General features: G+C 43.2%; 1 protein-coding gene across 1 annotated transcript in view; it reads right to left on the bottom strand.

Annotated features, from left to right (window-relative positions):
* LOC123508182 overlaps nucleotides 1-15,592 on the bottom strand; it is a 54,838-nt gene extending 39,246 nt beyond the window's left edge. Inside the window, exons 1-4 of the mRNA XM_045261715.1 lie at nucleotides 15,422-15,592; nucleotides 12,396-12,604; nucleotides 10,860-11,616; nucleotides 10,705-10,779 (exon numbers count right to left, since the gene is read on the bottom strand). Of these exons, the coding sequence (XP_045117650.1) occupies nucleotides 10,705-10,779; nucleotides 10,860-11,616; nucleotides 12,396-12,604; nucleotides 15,422-15,546 (1,166 nt within the window). The 5' untranslated portion in view covers nucleotides 15,547-15,592. The remainder of the gene's footprint in view (nucleotides 1-10,704; nucleotides 10,780-10,859; nucleotides 11,617-12,395; nucleotides 12,605-15,421) is intronic.
* Nucleotides 15,593-19,266: the final 3,674 nt, after the last annotated feature.

Raw genomic sequence — 19,266 nt, 5'->3', positions numbered from 1 at the left:
GATCAGTTACCCTTAAAATGACAGCCAATCAGATTCATCCCACGTCACAAGGGAACCAGTCACACGAGACAGAGGACAGGATGGATGGTCAGGGATTTAGACATCGAGATAAACAGTGATACGTAACTCTGGAGGGAGGGAGGGAGGGAGGATGGGAGGGAGAAAGCGGAGGAAGGAGAGAGGGATGGACAGAGGAGGGAGGGAGGGATAAAGAGAGATATACTAAAAAAAGTAGCTGATGGATGGATGGATGGAGAGATGGATGGATGGAGGGAGGGAGAGAGAGAGGAGAGAGGAGAGAAGGATGGATGGACAGAGGAGGGAGGAGGGAGATGAAGAGGGAGGTACGAAAGCAATGTGAATAATGGAGGGAAAGATGGATGGATGGATGGATAAGGGAGGGAGAGAGATAGAGAAAGAGGACAGAGGAGAGAGGGATACACAAAGGAGGAAGGGGAGGGATAAAGAGGGAGATAGGAAAGAAATGGAAGTGATGGAGGGAAATAATGGAGGGAAGGATGGATGGCTGGATGAGAGAGAGAGAGAGAGAGAGAGAGAGAGAGAGAGAGAGAGAGAGAGAGAGAGGGGAGGGATAAAGAGGGAAATACGAAAGCAATGGAAGTGATGGAGGGAATAACGGAGGGAAGGATGGACAGATGAAGAATAGGAAGAAAAAAATGAAAGGGATAAAAGGAGAGAAAAGGAAAAAGATGGAAAAAGAAAGAGAGAATAGAGAAAATGTTTGAAAGAATGAAGGTAAAGATGAAAAAATGAAAAACGATGGAGATAGGAGGGAAAGATGAAGGAGGAAAGAGAAATTTGAAAGATAATTATTATGGAATGACTTCACTGAAAGGTTATGAATGAAGAGAGAATGGAGAGGAAATGAGATGGGAGAGAGAATTGGAGGGACGGGAGAGAGATTTGAAAAGTAATTGTAGTGGTGAATGTAAAGGACAATACAGTTTACAGGAAGGTCAATAAGAAAGGTCGAAAGTTGCATCCTTTTGAGAGAGTTTTTTAATTACATATTTTGACCGACGCTCACAGGCAACGATAAAAAGACAAATGTTACTTTTATTACTATGAGTTTTAAATTAAGGCACTTTTTTATTACTACCTCGCTGGTGACAGTTTCATTAAAATTTATAATGCATTTCTAGTATTTTATGTTGGTTGAGGGGTTTTTTTTCGTGTTGAGCAGTTTTTTTTTTATTTCTCTATATATTCAACTCTCGACAATTCTCCAGCTGAGGTAAGAATTAAATATTTTCACTTGTTCTCTGCTTTCATCTCCTTTTACTCCTCTTTTCGCACACACACTGCCGTCCTGCCACACTTACTCTCTGAACCCTAATACATTTTATCAACGTTTATATGCATTTTTCTCGAAAGTTTCTCACACGCTTTTCATTCAGCAGTACGCTTTATCTATCCCTCTTACTAACACTCTCGTGACACTTACAATTGTCCTCATAAAGATCCTTACACACTTGTCACACTGAAGGACATTTTATTCACCTTCAGTACCATGAAGCGTTTTAATATTTATTCTGCTTACTATTTGGTGATTTTATACAACTTCAGAAACTTATGTGGGGATTAAAATAGTGAAGACTCTGGTCATTAATTTCCTGACCTCCATAGACCCTTCCTAATGTCAATAAAATCATCTTATCACTCCTAAATTTCCTGATAAAAATGCGTTCCAGTACTGAATGTGCTAAGACCACATTCAGAAAGAGTTTGCTCTAGCACCACAACTATTCTGAAAGGCCACAGACATGATAAGCCGGGTTCTCAAGACTATTTCTCCTGTTAATAATCTAGAATTTGTTACTAGAACCATTACGTCTCCCTTAAAAGCCAGTGCAATTTCAATGCATAACTACTGTTTTTCAAAGGCCGCAGAGATAATCAGCCGGGTTTTCAAGACTATTTTCTCCTGTTAATTAACAATCTAGAAATCTTGTTAATCTGCCACTAGATCCATCAAAACACACTTAAAAACCATTACAACCTTAACGAGTAACTGTGTTCTCAAGACTTTCTCCTGTTAATAATCTAAAAGTGTTCCTAATCTGCCACTAGATCCATCAAAACACCCTTGAAAACCCTTATAACTTCAACGAGAAACTTGACTTGTGGAGGTGCGGCGCAGAAGTGTTTCATAGCTAACATGCTTGCGCCATTCAATTGTCCACAGAAAAATTCGCCCACAATACTTTTCCACTCAAGGTAACTTTATCCACTTCCCTTATAAATGTATTCCTCCCTCGCCCCACGTCCACTTCTCCACATAAAAATCGATGACAACAATTGCGTCTACTGAAATGAAAAAAAGAAAAAAAAAAAATCCCCGTCACGTCACGTATACTGAATTTTATAGACGACGAAACGACCGAGCCATTTTTTTCCCCTGTCCCTCTTGCATTACTGGGCGTTTCCCTTTTACGACTTATTTTTATGAAGCATCAAACATTTTTCCCTGACGCGGACGCGAAAGGGAAAGGGACAACATGAAAAGGGAAAGTATCGACGGTAGGAGTGAGTTACAGAGTAAGTGTTGATGAAAAACCGTGAAAGAAAAGTAGACTGATAATGAAAAAAACTGTGATAGAAAAGAATGAGGAATATGTAGATTAATAATGTGAGTTAAGAATGTCAGTGGGGAAAAATAAATATGAGTGAAATAGGGTGAGAAAATATCAAAGCTCTCATTAATAGTGTCAGGATGGAGTAAACTAGGAGGATAAGAGTGAAAAAGGTGAGTTAAGAGTGTCAGAGTGAGGAAAAATAAATATTAGAGTGAAATAGGGTGAGAAAATATCAAAACTCTCAATAATAGTGTCAGGATGAGGTAAACTAGGAATGATAAGAGTGAAAAAGGTGAGTTAAGAATGGCAGGCTGGGAAAAATAGGTACAAGAGTGGAAAAAATGAGGTTTAATATCAAAACTTTCAATATGGCGTCAGGGTGAAGTAAATTAGGAGGATAAGAGTGAAAAGGGTGAATTAAGAGTCTGAGTGGGGAAAAATAGATATGAGTGAACTAGGGTGAGAAAATATGAAAACTCAATAATAGTGTCAGGATGAGGTAAACTAGGAAAAATAAGAGTGAAAAGGGTGAATTAAGAGTGCAAGGCTGAGAAAAATAAGTACGAGTGAAAAAAAATGAGGTTTAATATCAAAACTTTCAATATGGCGTCAGGTGAAGTAAACTAGAAAAATAAAAGCGAAAAGGATGAATTAACAGTGTCAGAGTGGTGAAAGATAGATATGAGAGTGAAATAGGGTGAAGAAATATGAACGTTCCCAATTATGGTATCAGGATGAGGTAAACTAACGAGGATAAGAGTGAGAGGAGTGAGTTAAGAGTGTCAGAGTGGTGAAAGGCAGATATGAGAGTGAAATAGGGCGAGGAAAATATCAGGATGAAGTAACGAGAAAGAACAAAAAATAAAAAAAGATAAGCAATAGTGTATTAGTGTGAGTTAGAGTGTGAAGGTTAGGAATTTAGGGATGATTAGAGTAAAAAAGGGTGAGAGGATACTAAAACAAAATCGATCATGGTGTTGAGAGGCAGTAAACCAGAAGGAATGGAAGTGAGAAGGATGAGTAATGCCGTAATAGTGTGAGTCAGTGCGGTGTCAAGGCGGGAAAAACAACAGATCAAAGTAAAATAGAGTAAGGAAAAGTCAAAATAACGTGAATGAGGGTGTCAGGATGAGGCAAACTACAAAAGTAAATAAATAAGTAAATAAATAAATAAATAAATAAATAAAATAGAATAGAATAAAACAAAAGAAAGATGAACTAACAAACTGACTTACTGATCAACTAACTGACTAACTGAATGACTAACTAACAAACTAACCATAATAAAACAGGAGTCAGGGATGGCGAGGCAAACTACGATAAAGACTCACCAACAAACACACTAACTGACTAACTGACTAACCAACCGACTAACTGACTGACTAACTGAAAAACTGCAATAATAAAACGACTCCGGAATGACCAGGAAACACAAACCAGGGTGGAGAGGAAGAGAAATAGTGAGTTTGCGTGTTAGTGTTAAATGGGTGTGGCTGGGAAGGGACGAGGGACTGGAGGTGGTGGTGGTGGCGGTGGTGGTGGTGGTGGTGACAGGTGCGTAAGGGAATAGAGGAATGGTCAAAACACTCCCGTTATCCAAGGTTAGGTTAGGCATATTCAGATTCACCGCCCTCTCTTCTGCCCCCACGCGTTCCCTACGAGTATTATCTTGTTGCTCTCTCTCTCTCTCTCTCTCTCTCTCTCTCTGGAGGCACAACGCAAAAGAAAATGGAAATAATAACAATCCACGTATCATTTCCATTATTTTCAGGTTTCCTCTACTTTTTCTCCCGTTCCTCCCCCCTCTCTCTCTCTCTCTCTCTCTCTCTGCACATGAATAAAAGCGGGTGGGAGGAAAAAATGACAGCCGTACATTGTTCCGCTGCCTCCTCTGATCCATTGTGACGCACTACTGTATTATTGGAAGGGCATTGTGGAGCACTGGAATGCTGTGCCGTGTTGCCTAGCGTTGCTTTGCGTTGTGTTGCGTTGCCCTGTGCTGTACCCTTATTCTGAAACGCTTCACACACACACACACACACACACACACACACACTCTCTCTCTCTCTCTCTCTCTCTCTCTCTCTCTCTCTCTCTCCACTGCCACGAGTACTTTCAAAGGCCACAAAAGATGATTAGCTCGGTTCTGAAGAGTGTTTCTGTTAAATATGTAGTAAGAATCTTCATCTGTCACTAAAGTTATAAAAACACTAGTAAAAAATAAAGTAAATTTAGTCAGAGTCTTTTGAATATAATGTAACTCGATTCTTAAGAGTGTTTATCCTGGTAATTGTATAGAAAAAAAAATCTTCATCTGTCACTAGAACCGCAAGAAAAATAAAATAAAATGTATAAATAAACAAAACAGCAGTAAAAAGCAGTACAAATTTAGCTGGAGCCTTTTGATATAATGTAGGTCGATTCTTAAGAGTGTTTGTCCTGTTAATTATGTAGTAAAGAATCTTCATCTGTCACTAAAACCATAAAAACACCCGTAAAATAACAATGTATATTCAGCGAGAGCCTTTTGAATATAATATAGCCCGGTTTTTAGAGTGTTTGTCCTGTTAATTATGTAGTAAAATATCTTAATCTGTCACTAAAACCATAAAAACACCCGTAAAAAATAGTGTAAATTCATCTGGAGCCTTTTAAAAATAATGTTACGTCCAAGGAGTGTTTCAAAATGCTGTCCCTGGCTGACCCCAGAGAGAGAGAGAGAGAGAGAGAGAGAGAGCGCTAGGCAGGCCGTGCGCTAACGAGAGTGCTAACAAGCGGAACCTGTTATTGGTAGTGAGGGAGAACAATGTGCGTACGTGCTGGTGTTGCTAATCGTGTTATGTTGTTCTGTGTTGTATCTGACTCGCTTGGTGTTCTTGTCAGGTTAGGCTAGGTTAGGGTGGGTTGTTTTAGGCTAGCATAGGCTGGAATAGGCTAATAGTTAAAGGAAAAGGAATAAAAGGGAAATGTTTTAAAGAAGAAAATGCCCCAGATGAAAAAAATGGCCATTAAAAAGGTCAAGGTTATGTTTGGGTTTGTTTATTTGCCAATGTTTATATGCCTACCTATGCTTTTTACAATTATGATTCATAGTTTAAGAGAGAGAGAGAGAGAGAGAGAGAGAGAGAGAGAGAGAGAGAGAGAGAGAGAGAGAGATTCCAAACACTATGTAGGTCCTGAATTCACAAACACGCGTATCCAAAACAAAGTACCTGAAATGGTGCCTAAAGTTCATACGTAGAATCTTGTTGGTGTGTTCTGCTTCGTGATGTCCCGTTACGTTACGCTGTTCTGCTCTTGCGTGACAGTTCGTGCGTTGGGAGTGATTAAATACACCTGGCCGAACCTTCAGGCAAAGCTGTGTGTGTATGCATGTTTGTGTGTGCGCGCGTGAGGTGTGATGGTGGCGGAGCTAATCTGCATTGTGATGTCTGGAGGCGATGAGTGGAGGTGAGGCTGCAGCACAAAGAGAGATTAGACTTAAACACACCACGTCAGCTGTGTGTGTGTGTGTGTGTGTGCGTGTGTGTGTGTGCTCAACGGGGACGTGACAGGTGCAAGAGTTCAGACCATATTCCAAATCACTTTGCTTTGCACTTGCACTACATTCAAAGTCTCTAAAAGATCTTACGCATTATTTTCCAGGATGATTTTTTTTTATGGTTCTAGTGACGGACTTTACATTATTAATTGGAGACGCACCCTTGAGAAGCTAGTCAATAATTCGGATGGCATTTGGAAACAGTCGTGGGGATGGAGACAGAGAAGCATTTCAAGCGTTTTAGAACACGTCCCACAGTGGTGTGTCAGGAGTGCGAGGGCGTCAAAATGAGCCTCGCACTTTGTACCTAGTCCAGCCATCGTTCCTCTTGTGCCCCTGGGATACGAGACAACCTAGATTCTTTCAGTGCAATATTTCCCAGTCTCCCTGCAGAGCGACGCCGCCCCTGTGTGTGGGCGTGGGCGGGGCTTGTCGGGCTGCCCACACACACACCCACAGATCTACACCTGCACGGCCAACTCAAAATTACCTTGATGAAACTTTAAACCAATATAAAAAGAATAAAAAAAATGTTATAAGTAGGAGGGTTAAGTTAAGAGCATTTACCTTACGCGGTGTGATGTTAAGGTTTGGCTGTGTGTTTGTTTGGTGTGTTTGGTGACGAGTGAGGCGAGGTGTCGTGGTGGGTAAGCAGACGGAGCTCACCTCTCGTCTCATCCAGGATTGCCCAAGTTAAGGGTGTGACTTGTTAAGGAGGCGTAATGTGGTTCTTCTCTTTCCAAACCTTCCCCTTCACTGTAATTAACCGGTGTTGTTGGTGTTAAGTTGACGGTGTTTGTTTTTTAAGTCAGTTAGGTGAAAGTTTAGGTTTAAGTTATGGTTAGGTTTAAGTTATTCAGTTTCAAGTCAAGTTTGAATCATAGTTAGGTTAATTTTGTTAGGTATAGTCAGGCAGGTTATTCAGGATGATACAAGTTTTGATTATAGTTGAGTAACGTTGTTAACATTTAAGTTGAGTTAGGTTTGAGTTGCAGTTAGGTTTAAGTTAATATATTTCAAGTCAAGGCAATTTAAGTTTAAATTTAGTTAGGTTAAAGTTATTCAGGCAGGAGTTTCAATAATTTACAGACGCATTCACGCAGGACACACAACCTTCCTACACAAGTCTGATCAAAGTAAGTCACCATCACTTATAACACTTTCTTCTATACCTGCATGGTCTTATTAGGACTACGAGTTCTTATTAAGATTACAACATTACTCTTGCTTCTTGTGAACGATGTCGGCAGATAAGCGGCGTGACAGCAGCGTGACAGAGCAGCGTGACTGGACCCGACTATCAGATAGGTATAGTTATAGTCAACATCTGCAGTTACAATGAAAGTGTTTTTATTTATCTATTTTCAGGCAATCTCTGTGTATCGAATCTGTTATTACTGTCGCATCTGATAAAGAAAACTTATGTAGATTTCCTTGCATGGGTCTTTCATGAGTGATTAATTCAATTCAAGATCAAAAGAAAAATATAGATGGTGCAGATTAAGTCCTTTCATCATTAATTTGGGAATTGAAATGACAAGATACATAACATATTTCTTTTTACTACAGTTCTGTTGATAATACGTGAAAAAATACAGATAAAAGAAAAATATAATGATGTTTGAGATAGTACGTCCTGTTTATCATCACCACCGTAAATAAACAACGTAATATTCAACTACAGTCATTTAAAAAGATCGTGTGAAAAAATCAATAAAAGACATAAAAAACAATAATAATGTCTAAGTTTAGTTCTGTATATCACCATCACCGTAAATAAACAACAATCAACAACAATTATATAAACAACAATAATTTACAACTAAAGTCATTTTGAGAGATCGTGAAAAATAGAGAAAAGAAATAATAATAATGTTTAGGATATGATCTGTTTATCATCATTAGCGCACGTGTTGATACCTAAACCTATGTGTGTGTGTGTGTGTGTGTGTGTGTGTGTGTGTGTGTGTGTGTGTGTGTGTGTGTGTGAGTGTAGGCGGTGATAAGGCAGGAGAAGCGGTGTTGCCGGGGAGACGATGTTGTACAAGTGAAGGGAAATCCGAGGATGAGAGAGCGAGAGAGAGAGAGAGAGAGAGAGAGAGAGAGAGAGAGAGAGAGAGAGAGAGAGAGAGAGAGAGAGAGAGAGAGAGAGAGAGAGAGAGAGAGAGAGAGAGAGAGAGAGAGAGAGAGAATCCTTGCATTGGGGAAGGACGCCCCCAACACACACACACACACACACACACACACACACACACACACACACACACACACACACACACACACACACACACACACACACACACACACACACACACACACACACACACACACACACACACACACACACACACACACACACACACACACACACACACACACACACACACAACTTTCACTTCACACATCCCCACCTTGTGTGTGTGTGTGTGTGTGTGTGTGTGTGTGTGTGTGTGTGTGTGTGTGTGTGTGTGTGTGTGTGGCCGGGTTTCTTTCATTCATTCCTACGCACACACATTAACTACCACATAAGAATGCTGAATGATTGGTGAAGGGAAAGAGAATACCTTATACTAACTTCTCTCTCTCTCTCTCTCTCTCTCTCTCTCTCTCTCTCTCTCTCTCTCTCTCTCTCTCTCTCTCTCTCCAGGTAATCTTCTCACCTGCCCACGTCCCCATTCATCTCACCTTTCTAATTACTTCCATTACTCTCCTTCCTTCATCGCTGTTTCTATTACCTTAGCTAGTCAGTGTTTTGTTTGTCTGTTTGTTTGTGTTGTGTGTGTGTGTGTGTGTGTGTGTGTGTGTGTGTGTGTGTGTGTGTGTGTGTGTGTGTGTGTGTGTGTGTGTGTGTGTGTACTGTAGTGGTATCAAATGTTTTTTCTTCTTATTTTATCTATCTATGTATCAATCTGTCTGTCTGTCTGTCAATCTGTCTGTCTGTCTGTCAATCTATCTATCTGTCTGTCTCTCTGTCTATCTATCTATCTATTCATGTATCTACTTGTCTATCTTTCTATCTCTTTATTCATCTGTCTGTCTATCAATGTATCTACTAATATTTTACTCTTCATCTACACACACACACACACACACACACACACACACACACACACACACACACAATCAATCCACATCAACCATCCATTCATCCATCAACCATACATCTGTCTATGGGTATCTTGTATGACAGATTAATATCTGTCTATGGGTATCTTGTCTCTCTCTCTCTCTCTCTCTCTCTCTCTCTCTCTCTCTCTCTCTCTCTCTCTCTCTCTCTCTCTCAAGGTGTGCAAAATCGAAGTGAAGAAAAAAGTTACTGATTTTTTTTTCTCGATGACATTACGAGAGAGAGAGAGAGAGAGAGAGAGAGAGAGAGAGAGAGAGAGAGAGAGAGAGAGAGAGTAAACTATATATCAGATCCTATCCCCACATCTCGCACCCGTCACTTCACCTCCCTTCATTCACTTCACTTTCACCCCTTCTTTCCTTCCTTCTCCCCTCCCTCTCCCTCTCCCACTCCCCTCTTCTCCCTTCTCCCCTCACCTACGTAGCTACGATGCGGCGAGTCACCTCCATATTAGGCGATGTTTGAGGTCACAACCGCCAGTGTATATTGTCACAGGAGATAAGATAGGTAGAATCATGAGCAATACTGAGAGAGAGAGAGAGAGAGAGAGAGAGAGAGAGAGAGAGAGAGAGAGAGAGAGAGAGATACCAGCTCCGCCCCCTCGTAGTAATCGATGCTCTCCTCTTCCTCTTCCTCTTTCTTCTTCTTCTTCCTCCTCCTCCTCCTTCTATTCTTCTTCTTCCTCCTCCTCCTCTCATAGGCAAGAAACTCACAGTAGCAGCAGTAGAAGCAGGAGACCGTCAGTAGTAGTATCGTAGTAGTAGCGGCAGGAGTAGTAGCGGTGGGAAGGGGGGGGATGAGAAACGAGATAGTAGGAGCAGTGACCGCAGTGAAGGATGTGTGTGTGTGTGTGTGTGTGTGTGTGTGTGTGTGTATGTGTGTGTGTACGTGCGTGTATGTATGTGTGTGTTTGTGTACGTGTGTGTATGTATGTGTGTGTGTGTGTGTGTATGCAAGTGTGTGTATATGTATGTATGTTCCAGTAGAGAGTGAGCTCGTTTACACACAGACAACACACACACGCGTCAGGGGCTAGCGGTATACTGATTGTGTGTATGTGCGTGTGTGTGGAGATTGTGACCGAGTGTTGTGAGAGTGCAAAAAGGGGGTGTGGCCAGCTGCAGGCACGGTCACAGGGAGGAGATAAAGAGTAGAAGTGAAAAGGATGGAGGGAGGAGCGGAACAGGTAACCAGATAGAGGGGAGGAAGGGAGGAAGGTCATGGAGGCCGCGACCACTTTTTCAGTTCCATGGATTACGAGGTTTGGTGGGTTTAGTGGAGCACGAGGACATAAGAGCGAGAAGGCGCTGGCAGGAATGGAGGGAACGTGCAAAGTATGGTTTTACTCGCTTTTCCTGACAGAGGCGGTGTGCGGTGCGGCGGCGGAAGAGAGGTGGTGGGACAGGCGGGCAATGGGAAGAGGTGGAAGTGCGACTTACCTGGGAATGTATGAGCTGCAGAGCGGGCACCAGGGTGGCGGGCACGGGAGGGTCGGCAGCGGCTGGACGAGGTATCTACAAAAAAGAGACTGTCACTCATGTTGCGTCATTTCTAGTGGTATATTTCAGTATCAGTATATGCATGGCTGACTCACCGCGTCCCCGTCGGCCACGTGCTGCTCGGAAGGCGCCGCTGCCGCTGGGGGCCTGACGGTGTGTCTGGGCGCCGCTGGTCATGACGCGTCTTGCCTGACGAGTCGTGGGCGGTGTGCTTCTCGTGGCGGGCAGACTTGGTGGACTTCAGTGAAGTGAGCAGGCTGCTCAACCCACTTCTGCTGCTCCTTCCACCCTCCCCGCCCTTCCCTGATGTTTCGTTGGTGGTGTGGGCGGGTGTGGTTCTAGGCGGCGCTTGCAGGTCAGGGCAGCGGCTCTGCAGCGCCGCCTCGAAGCTATGGTCAGAAGCGATGGAGCTGCGGTCTGGCGGACGAGGCTCCACCGTCACCCACTGCCTCTCGGGAGACGGCGACCTCTTGATTCTGGGACTGAGTCGCCGCAGGAGAGCCACGAGACCCCGCTGGCGCCGTGCTGCTGGCTGCGGGCCCGAGGCGGCGGAGTAGGGCAAGGTACTGGCCTTATGGCGCACGGGGCGCGCTGGCCTGGGCGTAAGCCTGTCCATGAGTGTGAGGCTAACGGCGGTGCGGGGCGGGTTGGGCGTGGGCAGTACACTCACGTCCCTTGAGCTGCGGCTGAAGCCTCGCCACAGCCGGTATTTGGCGCCACTGTGCGGGGAAGCGCCTGAGCGAGGGGTGAGCAGCAGCGTCAGCAGGCACCCCTCAGACCTGCTGGCAGCAGAATGGGCAGCACCGCTCACACGGTTCAGGTCGTCGCAGGACTTGGTGCACGAGAGGGGACCTGCCGGGATGGACACATCGTCTCTTTCATACACACACACACACACACACACACACACACACACACACACACGCACACACGCATGCATATATATATATATATATATATATATATATATATATATATATATATATATATATATATATATATACACACACACACACACACACACACACACACACACACACACACACCGCTACGGTAACACCACAGCACATAGGCAGCACTGGGCAACACAGGATGGGCAGCGGGTGTGCGGGACCTTCGCTACAACACACTACACACGGTCACCTGAGCAGAGTCCGGCAGGCGTCACTGATTCAGTCAAGTCCCGCGTCAAGTTCATGGAGTGTTGAACCTCAAGGGAAAGGCACGGTAGCCTCACCACTCCGGACTCCCGCCTCACACCACACCACTCCCTTCCTTCCTTCCTTCCGGACTACCAACACTTACTAAATATCTACGTGGAATAGGGAGAAAGGTTGGTAAACAGAAAACGAGGGGCCAAGTGGATCAAGTGGATGAAGGGGCCGCGTCAATGGGGGTGTGAGGCGCTGGGAGCGGAGGGCGGGGTGCTGTGTGACGGTCGAGAGTCCCGTCCCCTAACATCAAACTCCGCTACATAAAAGTACTTGAATTCACAATAACCAAACGGCGTAAAAAAGCGAAACCAGTAAAACTCATTGAGAACAAACTAATGCATCCAGGAGGTGAGGAAGAGGGAGAGGGATGGGAGAGGGGGAGGGAGAGGGTGGGTGGATGTACCATGGGAGGCTTACCTGTGGACGAGTGAGAGCGCCAAGGAGCCCATAACCATCGTGGCCTTCTGGTGGTAGTGGTAGTGGAAGTGGTGGTAGTAGTGGTGGTGTTGGAGGGGTGGTGATGGTAGTGGTGATAGTGGTGGTGGTGGTGGTAGTGGTAATGGTGGTAGGGGGCGGCATCAGGGGGGGAGAGGGGCTTGGTGCCTGGCCTGGCGTAGGTAGCGCTCCTAAAGGGGGAGGGGGGGTGGGAGGAGTTAGTGGAAGTGTCACCAGATGGCACTCGCGGATGAACTGACCACGGAAACGCGAGTGTGGCATAAATGAAGTCAGGTGTTCAGGTCATAGGAGAGGCCATGTTGTGCTTTTTTTTAGTGAACCAAGTGATGGAAAGAAAATTGTAATAAGTGAGAACAAGTTATAGATACAAGAAAGAAAAGAAAAGAAAATAATGTAGGATTTCACAACTTTGGATATTTTTATTTACTTTTTTTTTTTCAGTACATCCCTTCCCCCTCCGAGCGTGTTTAAGCGTGGGTAGAGTGCATTAAAGAAAAACAAACAAATAAATACAAATGAAACAACAACAATAAGGACAATAATAACAACAACAATAGTAACAACAATAACAGCAACAACAACATCGACAGCAGCAACAACAATAATAATAACAGCCACACTCACTACAGCTACCACCACCGCCGCTACCTACTATACAGCTACAATTAAGACAAACAGCTTACAGCAACAATAACAACAACTACTACTGCTACAACAACAACAGCAGCAACAGCAACAACAACACCTGCTTCTACTACCACCACCACTTCTATTAGTACTTCAATTACAATTACTACAACTACAACAACAACAATAATAATTACTTCTACTACTACTACTACTACTACTACTACTACTACTTCCACAACCACCACACCACCACCACCACCACCACCACCACCACTACTACTACTACTGGTCTGCAAGCAATTCAGATCACAATAGCAAACAAGACAAGACATGCAAATAGAAAAGACAAACAGCGGACGTAAAAACAAAGCAAAAACAAAGTAAACGATCAAACAAACACAAATAAACAAAGTCACAAGCAAACAAAGCAAGCAAACACAATATCTGAGTCAAGGCCGACATTAAAACACCGGAAACTGACGCGAAGACACACACATGAGCACGATTTTCAGAACTAAGTATTTTCTTGTTATTTTCTTGTTATCGTCTGCGTCTGCGTCTCTCGTCTCGTTTACTCAACTTGGAACTTACTCGTACGTAAAACTTGAAGGGAAGAACTGAAATCACGCCTCCACATAGATTAGAAGGTACAGATAACCACTATCTGTATCCATAAAGTATAGTAACAGGGGGAAATTTACAGTGATGAAATTCTCCATGATAAAAGAGTCATGTCAATATTGGGAAAAAGATTAAACACGTCATCATCCCGAGAGTAAACATTCCCCAATCAATACCTCTCTAGGAATGACAACTAATGAAAGGTGAACGAAGGGTGAGAAATACCTGTCGATAATTCAGTCGCACGTGTAAACATTCCTTGATCAATAAGGAATGATATCTGATGAAAAATGAACGAATGATACGAAATGCTTCTAAATATTCCATCATGATCAATACTCACTGGGAATTCTTGTTATAACTGATGAAAAAAGTGAACGAGTTTTAAGAAATATTTCGCCTCCGTAAGTGTGAAATTCCTTTACTTAATACATATATTAAAAGCCTTGAGGTTATACGCGCTAAGAAGTAAGAAGTGATCTGTTTACCTACACTTACAGCTTCAGATGCATGATCACACACACACACACACACACACACACACACACACACACACCTACACACACACACACTTCAGATGTTTATGTACTCTCTCTCTCTCTCACACACACACACACACACACGCACTCTCTCTCTCTCTCTCTCTCTCTCTCTCTCACACACACTCACACACACACACACACACACCTTCTCTACGTCATGCTGAGTTCAATTCTGGCACCAAAGCTCAATATTTGCGTGTGGAGGAGTGAATGGATGTCTTTCTTTGCATCCCTGGTGGCTTTGTCATCACTTCGTGCAGACTTGCAATCAGCGGTGAACCAATTAACTCTTTACTTTGAATCGACAGTCATCATAAGTAAATTGACTTTCATCACACACATCTTTCTAATTACACTAGTGTTTACTGTATTCAATCACCAGGTCAAAGCAAATTAGACCTTTTCACTGGTTGATTTGCATTATAAGAATCTCCCATTGTTTCCTTTCCCTAATCTGCAAGCACGGGTCTATTTCAAGCTAAGCCACTACGATGCACTACAAAAATAAACATTCTCACAAACAAAAACAAGTGAAGGGCACATCTACGTCTTAACAGCTCACTAATGTTTACTTTCAAGGTAAACACGCCTATTTCCTCTTCTAAACAAACACGTATATACGCACGCACACACCTACATGACGCATATCTCTCTAATGAAACCACTAGGAACGCACAATGACAGCTACAGTAAACACACGCTACAAAGTGAAATAAAAGGCACATTTACCACTCATGTAGCTACACACGGACATTATATCACACTAATAGCATGTGTAAACGCTAACAATAAGCTATTTACATAATCATCAATTACTCTACTTCCACTCTGCACCGCGCGCCAACCACTCACTAGTTCAGGAGAATCTATACAATACTCAGCAGGGTGTGTCAGGCCAGCGCCCTCCTCGCCCTCGCCTCTGCATCACTTCACATCTCTTATTCCTACTTCCTTCAAAATTTTATGCTACTTTACCTTAACTAGTTCTTCCCTTGTCCCTCCCCTGCCCCTCCCCTGTCCCTGCCATGCCCCTGCCCGGCCACACCCTTCGCATCTCAGCCCAAGTTCCTGCTCACACATGTTCCCACTGTTGTGCTACACCCCGCCCATCCCGTGCTAGCGCACCATCCCGCCCACCCAGCCCCGCCCCGCCCCGCCCCGCTCCCTCCCAGTCACCTCGCCCTCCCAGCTCACCTGACGTGGTGGTAGGTGAGGTTCAGCTGCACCGGGTTGACTGGGATCTTGGCCCGTTCGGAGCTCGAGACTCGCACCAGCTCTATTTTCGGCCGGTGGGGCTCCGGCCGCGCCTCCGAGCACATGACGTCACCGGCCGCAGGACACGCCCACCTCCTCCTGCACCACACACCACCGCCACCACCACCGCCACCACCACCTGAGTCATTAGTGTGCATTGCAAGGTATCTAAAATTACGTAAGCTTATATGACTTAGCCTAATTCAATTAAGCTAAAAAGGACATGATTCAACCTAACTTTTTCCATCCTAAGCAAAGTATTCAATTTAACGTAACCTAATTTGTCTGATCAAATCTAACCACACATTATCTGTTCTGACTCATCTCTGCATAGCTTCACCTAATCTGACGTAGGTAATTTAATCAAACATTACACATTATAGTACTACTGGAATGACCAAGAGGTGTTGCATTATATGTGTTTCTTTCACTTTTTTTTATTTATTTATTTATGGATTTATTTGTTTTCATAGAGGGACTGCCACGTGGAGATCTGTTGATTTCTTGCAACTTGCCCATTTCTTTGCTCCTTCTTTGTGTAAAAAAAAAAAAAATAGCACTCATTTAAAATCTCGGCACAGTTATTCATATTGTAGAGCAGGGGTTCTCAACCTTGGGTACGCGTACCCCCAGGGGTACGTGAGAGGAATTTTTGGGGTACGTGGCAGGTTTCTCAAAATGCTTCAGTTTTGAATAGCAGCAAATTTGTTTGTAGTATACAATGTGTCCTTCACTAGAACCAGGACACGTTAACAACGTTAACAAGGAAACTCTTGGAGTTATATCACTTGAGAGAAAGCTCTCTTGGATTACAGTTGCCACACAACCTTGCAAACCTATAATATTTGTTCTGATTTATTATTTTATATGTTATTCACACACACAGTGACTTATTTATCACTGTTACTAGTTACAAGTTGCAACTAGCTGCAAGCAACACTAGTTCACTGCCATAATGATCGAAAATTGTCTGATATAGTTCCTTTTTGGTAAATGCATTGCATGTTAGTCACATATAGTGTCTCCCTGTGAGGTACCAGTTCCTATCGACACTACCTCATAGAAACATACTAATATTAATTAAAAATTGTGTCTGCTCCACATATATAACACAATTTAAACTTAATAAACTAAGTCAATAAACCATGCATTTATTGTTACCCTTCCTGACGCTGCATTGTGGGTAAGGGTACGTGATCAATACTGAAAGACTTCGAGGGTACATCACATTAAAAGGTTGAGAAGAAGAAGAATTAACCTGTGCAGAAGCGAGGTGAAATGTGTGTTAAGGTTCCGTGCTGTCTTTAAGTCTCTAGAAATGAAAGATCTTGGTACACCAGACAATTATGTTTTGCTCTATATTATGATGTCAGTCGTATAAACTCAAGTAACTATAAAGAAATACCATGGTAGAATAAGAACAGAAAAATACTGGTAGGAGTAAAACCCTGGCAAATCAATAGATACATCGTAATACAGTGTTTAGAGACGATTACTCTGTACCGCGAGACGATACTGACTCTCTCCTGCGAACACTGAAATTGTGACAGTTTGGGTCCTCTCCTATTGATATTAATCAAAGTATTGCGATTTATTCACAATAGTAATATATTACACTCCGACGGAACACGGGCCTAATGTGTTTGAGATGTGGCATTTTGTTATAGTACATTTCGCTCTATATAGCGACTGTTTAGGACTAAAAAACTGTAGCTTCAGGTAGATATTCAATAATGTTATCTATCGATTTTCAGTCTTAAAGTAGGGAAAATTACGAATATTGATGCATTTCTTTTATAGTCCTCCTTGCTTCTCGAAAAGGTGCACGAATTTAGAAAAGGTTGAAGAACACTAAACTGTACCCTGAAAAAAAAAAAAAAAAAAATAAGATAAAATGACCAACATCTCTATTATTACGGAGGCTAATAATAATACCAAGACTAATTAAGTAATTCAGAGATAACGAAACGAACGACGATCACGAGAGCTTCCACGATAACAGTGTGTACGATAAGATTTGATTCCAGATTCCTCGATAGCGCTCCGAGTTTCCAAGATAACAATGGCATTCCAGTTTCCTCGATAGCGATGCGAGTTTCCACGATCAAGATGTAATTCCAGTTTCCACGGGAACGATGCGGGTTTCCACGATGTCGATGCGGTTCCAGTCCTCACGATGCGATTTCAAGACACAATATTGAAGTCCACTTGCCTACACAGGTACTGGGACGAACCCTTTCACCCCGTAAGGATCCACCCAACACCCTTGAGTGCGAGTAAAGTGACGCTGCCACCTTCCTGCGCTGCAATTGAAGTCCACTTGCCTACACAGGTACTGGGATGAACCCTTTCACCCCGTAAGGGTCCACCCCACACCCTTAGGTGCGAGGAGAGTGGCGCTGCCACCTCACTGCGACGCAATTGAAGTTCACTTGCCTACACAGGTACTGGGGCGAACCCTTTCACCCCGTAAGAGTTCACCCCAGACCCGTGAGTGCGAGGAGAGTGACGCTGCCACCTTACTGCGCCTCACACGGGTAGCCATGAGCATAACCCGCCACACTCCACTCCCCAAACACTGTCAGTGAGTCCTTTTCACCCCGTAAAGGACCACTGGTACGGTCAGTGCCTGGCTCATGGCGCACAGCGTGCCCTCGTTCATGGCGAGTTGTTCAGCCCGGTGTCATTATAAGCAGAGGTCCCGTACACACCACTCACCATCATATTCTATGCAAGGAGCCCTTATCACCCCTTTAGGGCCCCTCACCATCCAGTGAGTGGTAGACATTGATCTCTTGCTTATGGCGACCCTTGCCTAGTGTGATGCGCTGCAAGTGGACGACTAGTAGTGAAGCTTGAGGCCACCAAGGAAAAGCAGGACCTGCAGCCAGTTCCTGCCTTGGGCCCCAGGCCGGACCCGACGGCCACCTCCTTCCCCCGTGCGGCGCCCAAGGCCGTCACGGCCCTCAAACATCTTTAGGCCGAAAGTTCTCAATCGTCGTTTTAATTTTGATTCGAATATAAAATCGTCGATGGTAAATGAAAAATAGCTTTGGTGTGAAAGTGTGCAAGAGTTAGCTGATTAATGAAACAAGGTGAGGCAGCTTTGCTCCGGAGTATTTAGTGTACTTTGCATGTTGCTGCCGTGAATGTGTACGTGTTTGTAGGTAACTGGATAGAAACAGTAGACCAATGGTAGTTGTGTAGCTATTGGGGAACTTTTGAAAATTAGTTAAGCTTCTGGATAGAGTGGATGAGTGCACACAGGTTTGCGTGTCTTATACATAAACTGCCACTTGTAAACATAAATTTTTCTATTTCATGCTCTTAGAAAAAGCAAACTTAGTTTTCTTTATTTCCCTGATCACAATGACGTGTAAATATCAATGTTTCAATCATAAGGAAACACTAGGAGAGGACCCAAACTCCCGTTGAAGTTGCCAGATTCAACAGATATCGTAATATTTCACAGAAAAGATGGTCAACTGCATATCGTATATTTTTGGATATTCTTTTGTCACATAAGGAGATATCAAGATAGGTAAAGTATTTCTAAACATGTATCTACGACAAAAACGCTATAATAGTAGAGTTAGGTTATAACTATGCATTGTGTTTTTATATACCATCTTGCTCTATTCCTGGGACAAAGATTACTTCTTCCTCAATTGATAACTCGAAGTTAGTATGATATTTTCTTTCCTTCTAGGTTAGTAAGTAGACAACAAGACACCATGAACCTATGAAGCCCCGTAAATGAGATTATTTTCATAACTTAGAAATCA

Source organism: Portunus trituberculatus, chromosome 24 (assembly GCF_017591435.1).
Source record: "Portunus trituberculatus isolate SZX2019 chromosome 24, ASM1759143v1, whole genome shotgun sequence".
Lineage (NCBI taxonomy): Eukaryota > Metazoa > Arthropoda > Malacostraca > Decapoda > Portunidae > Portunus > Portunus trituberculatus.
This window is presented reverse-complemented; position numbering and strand designations above follow the sequence as displayed.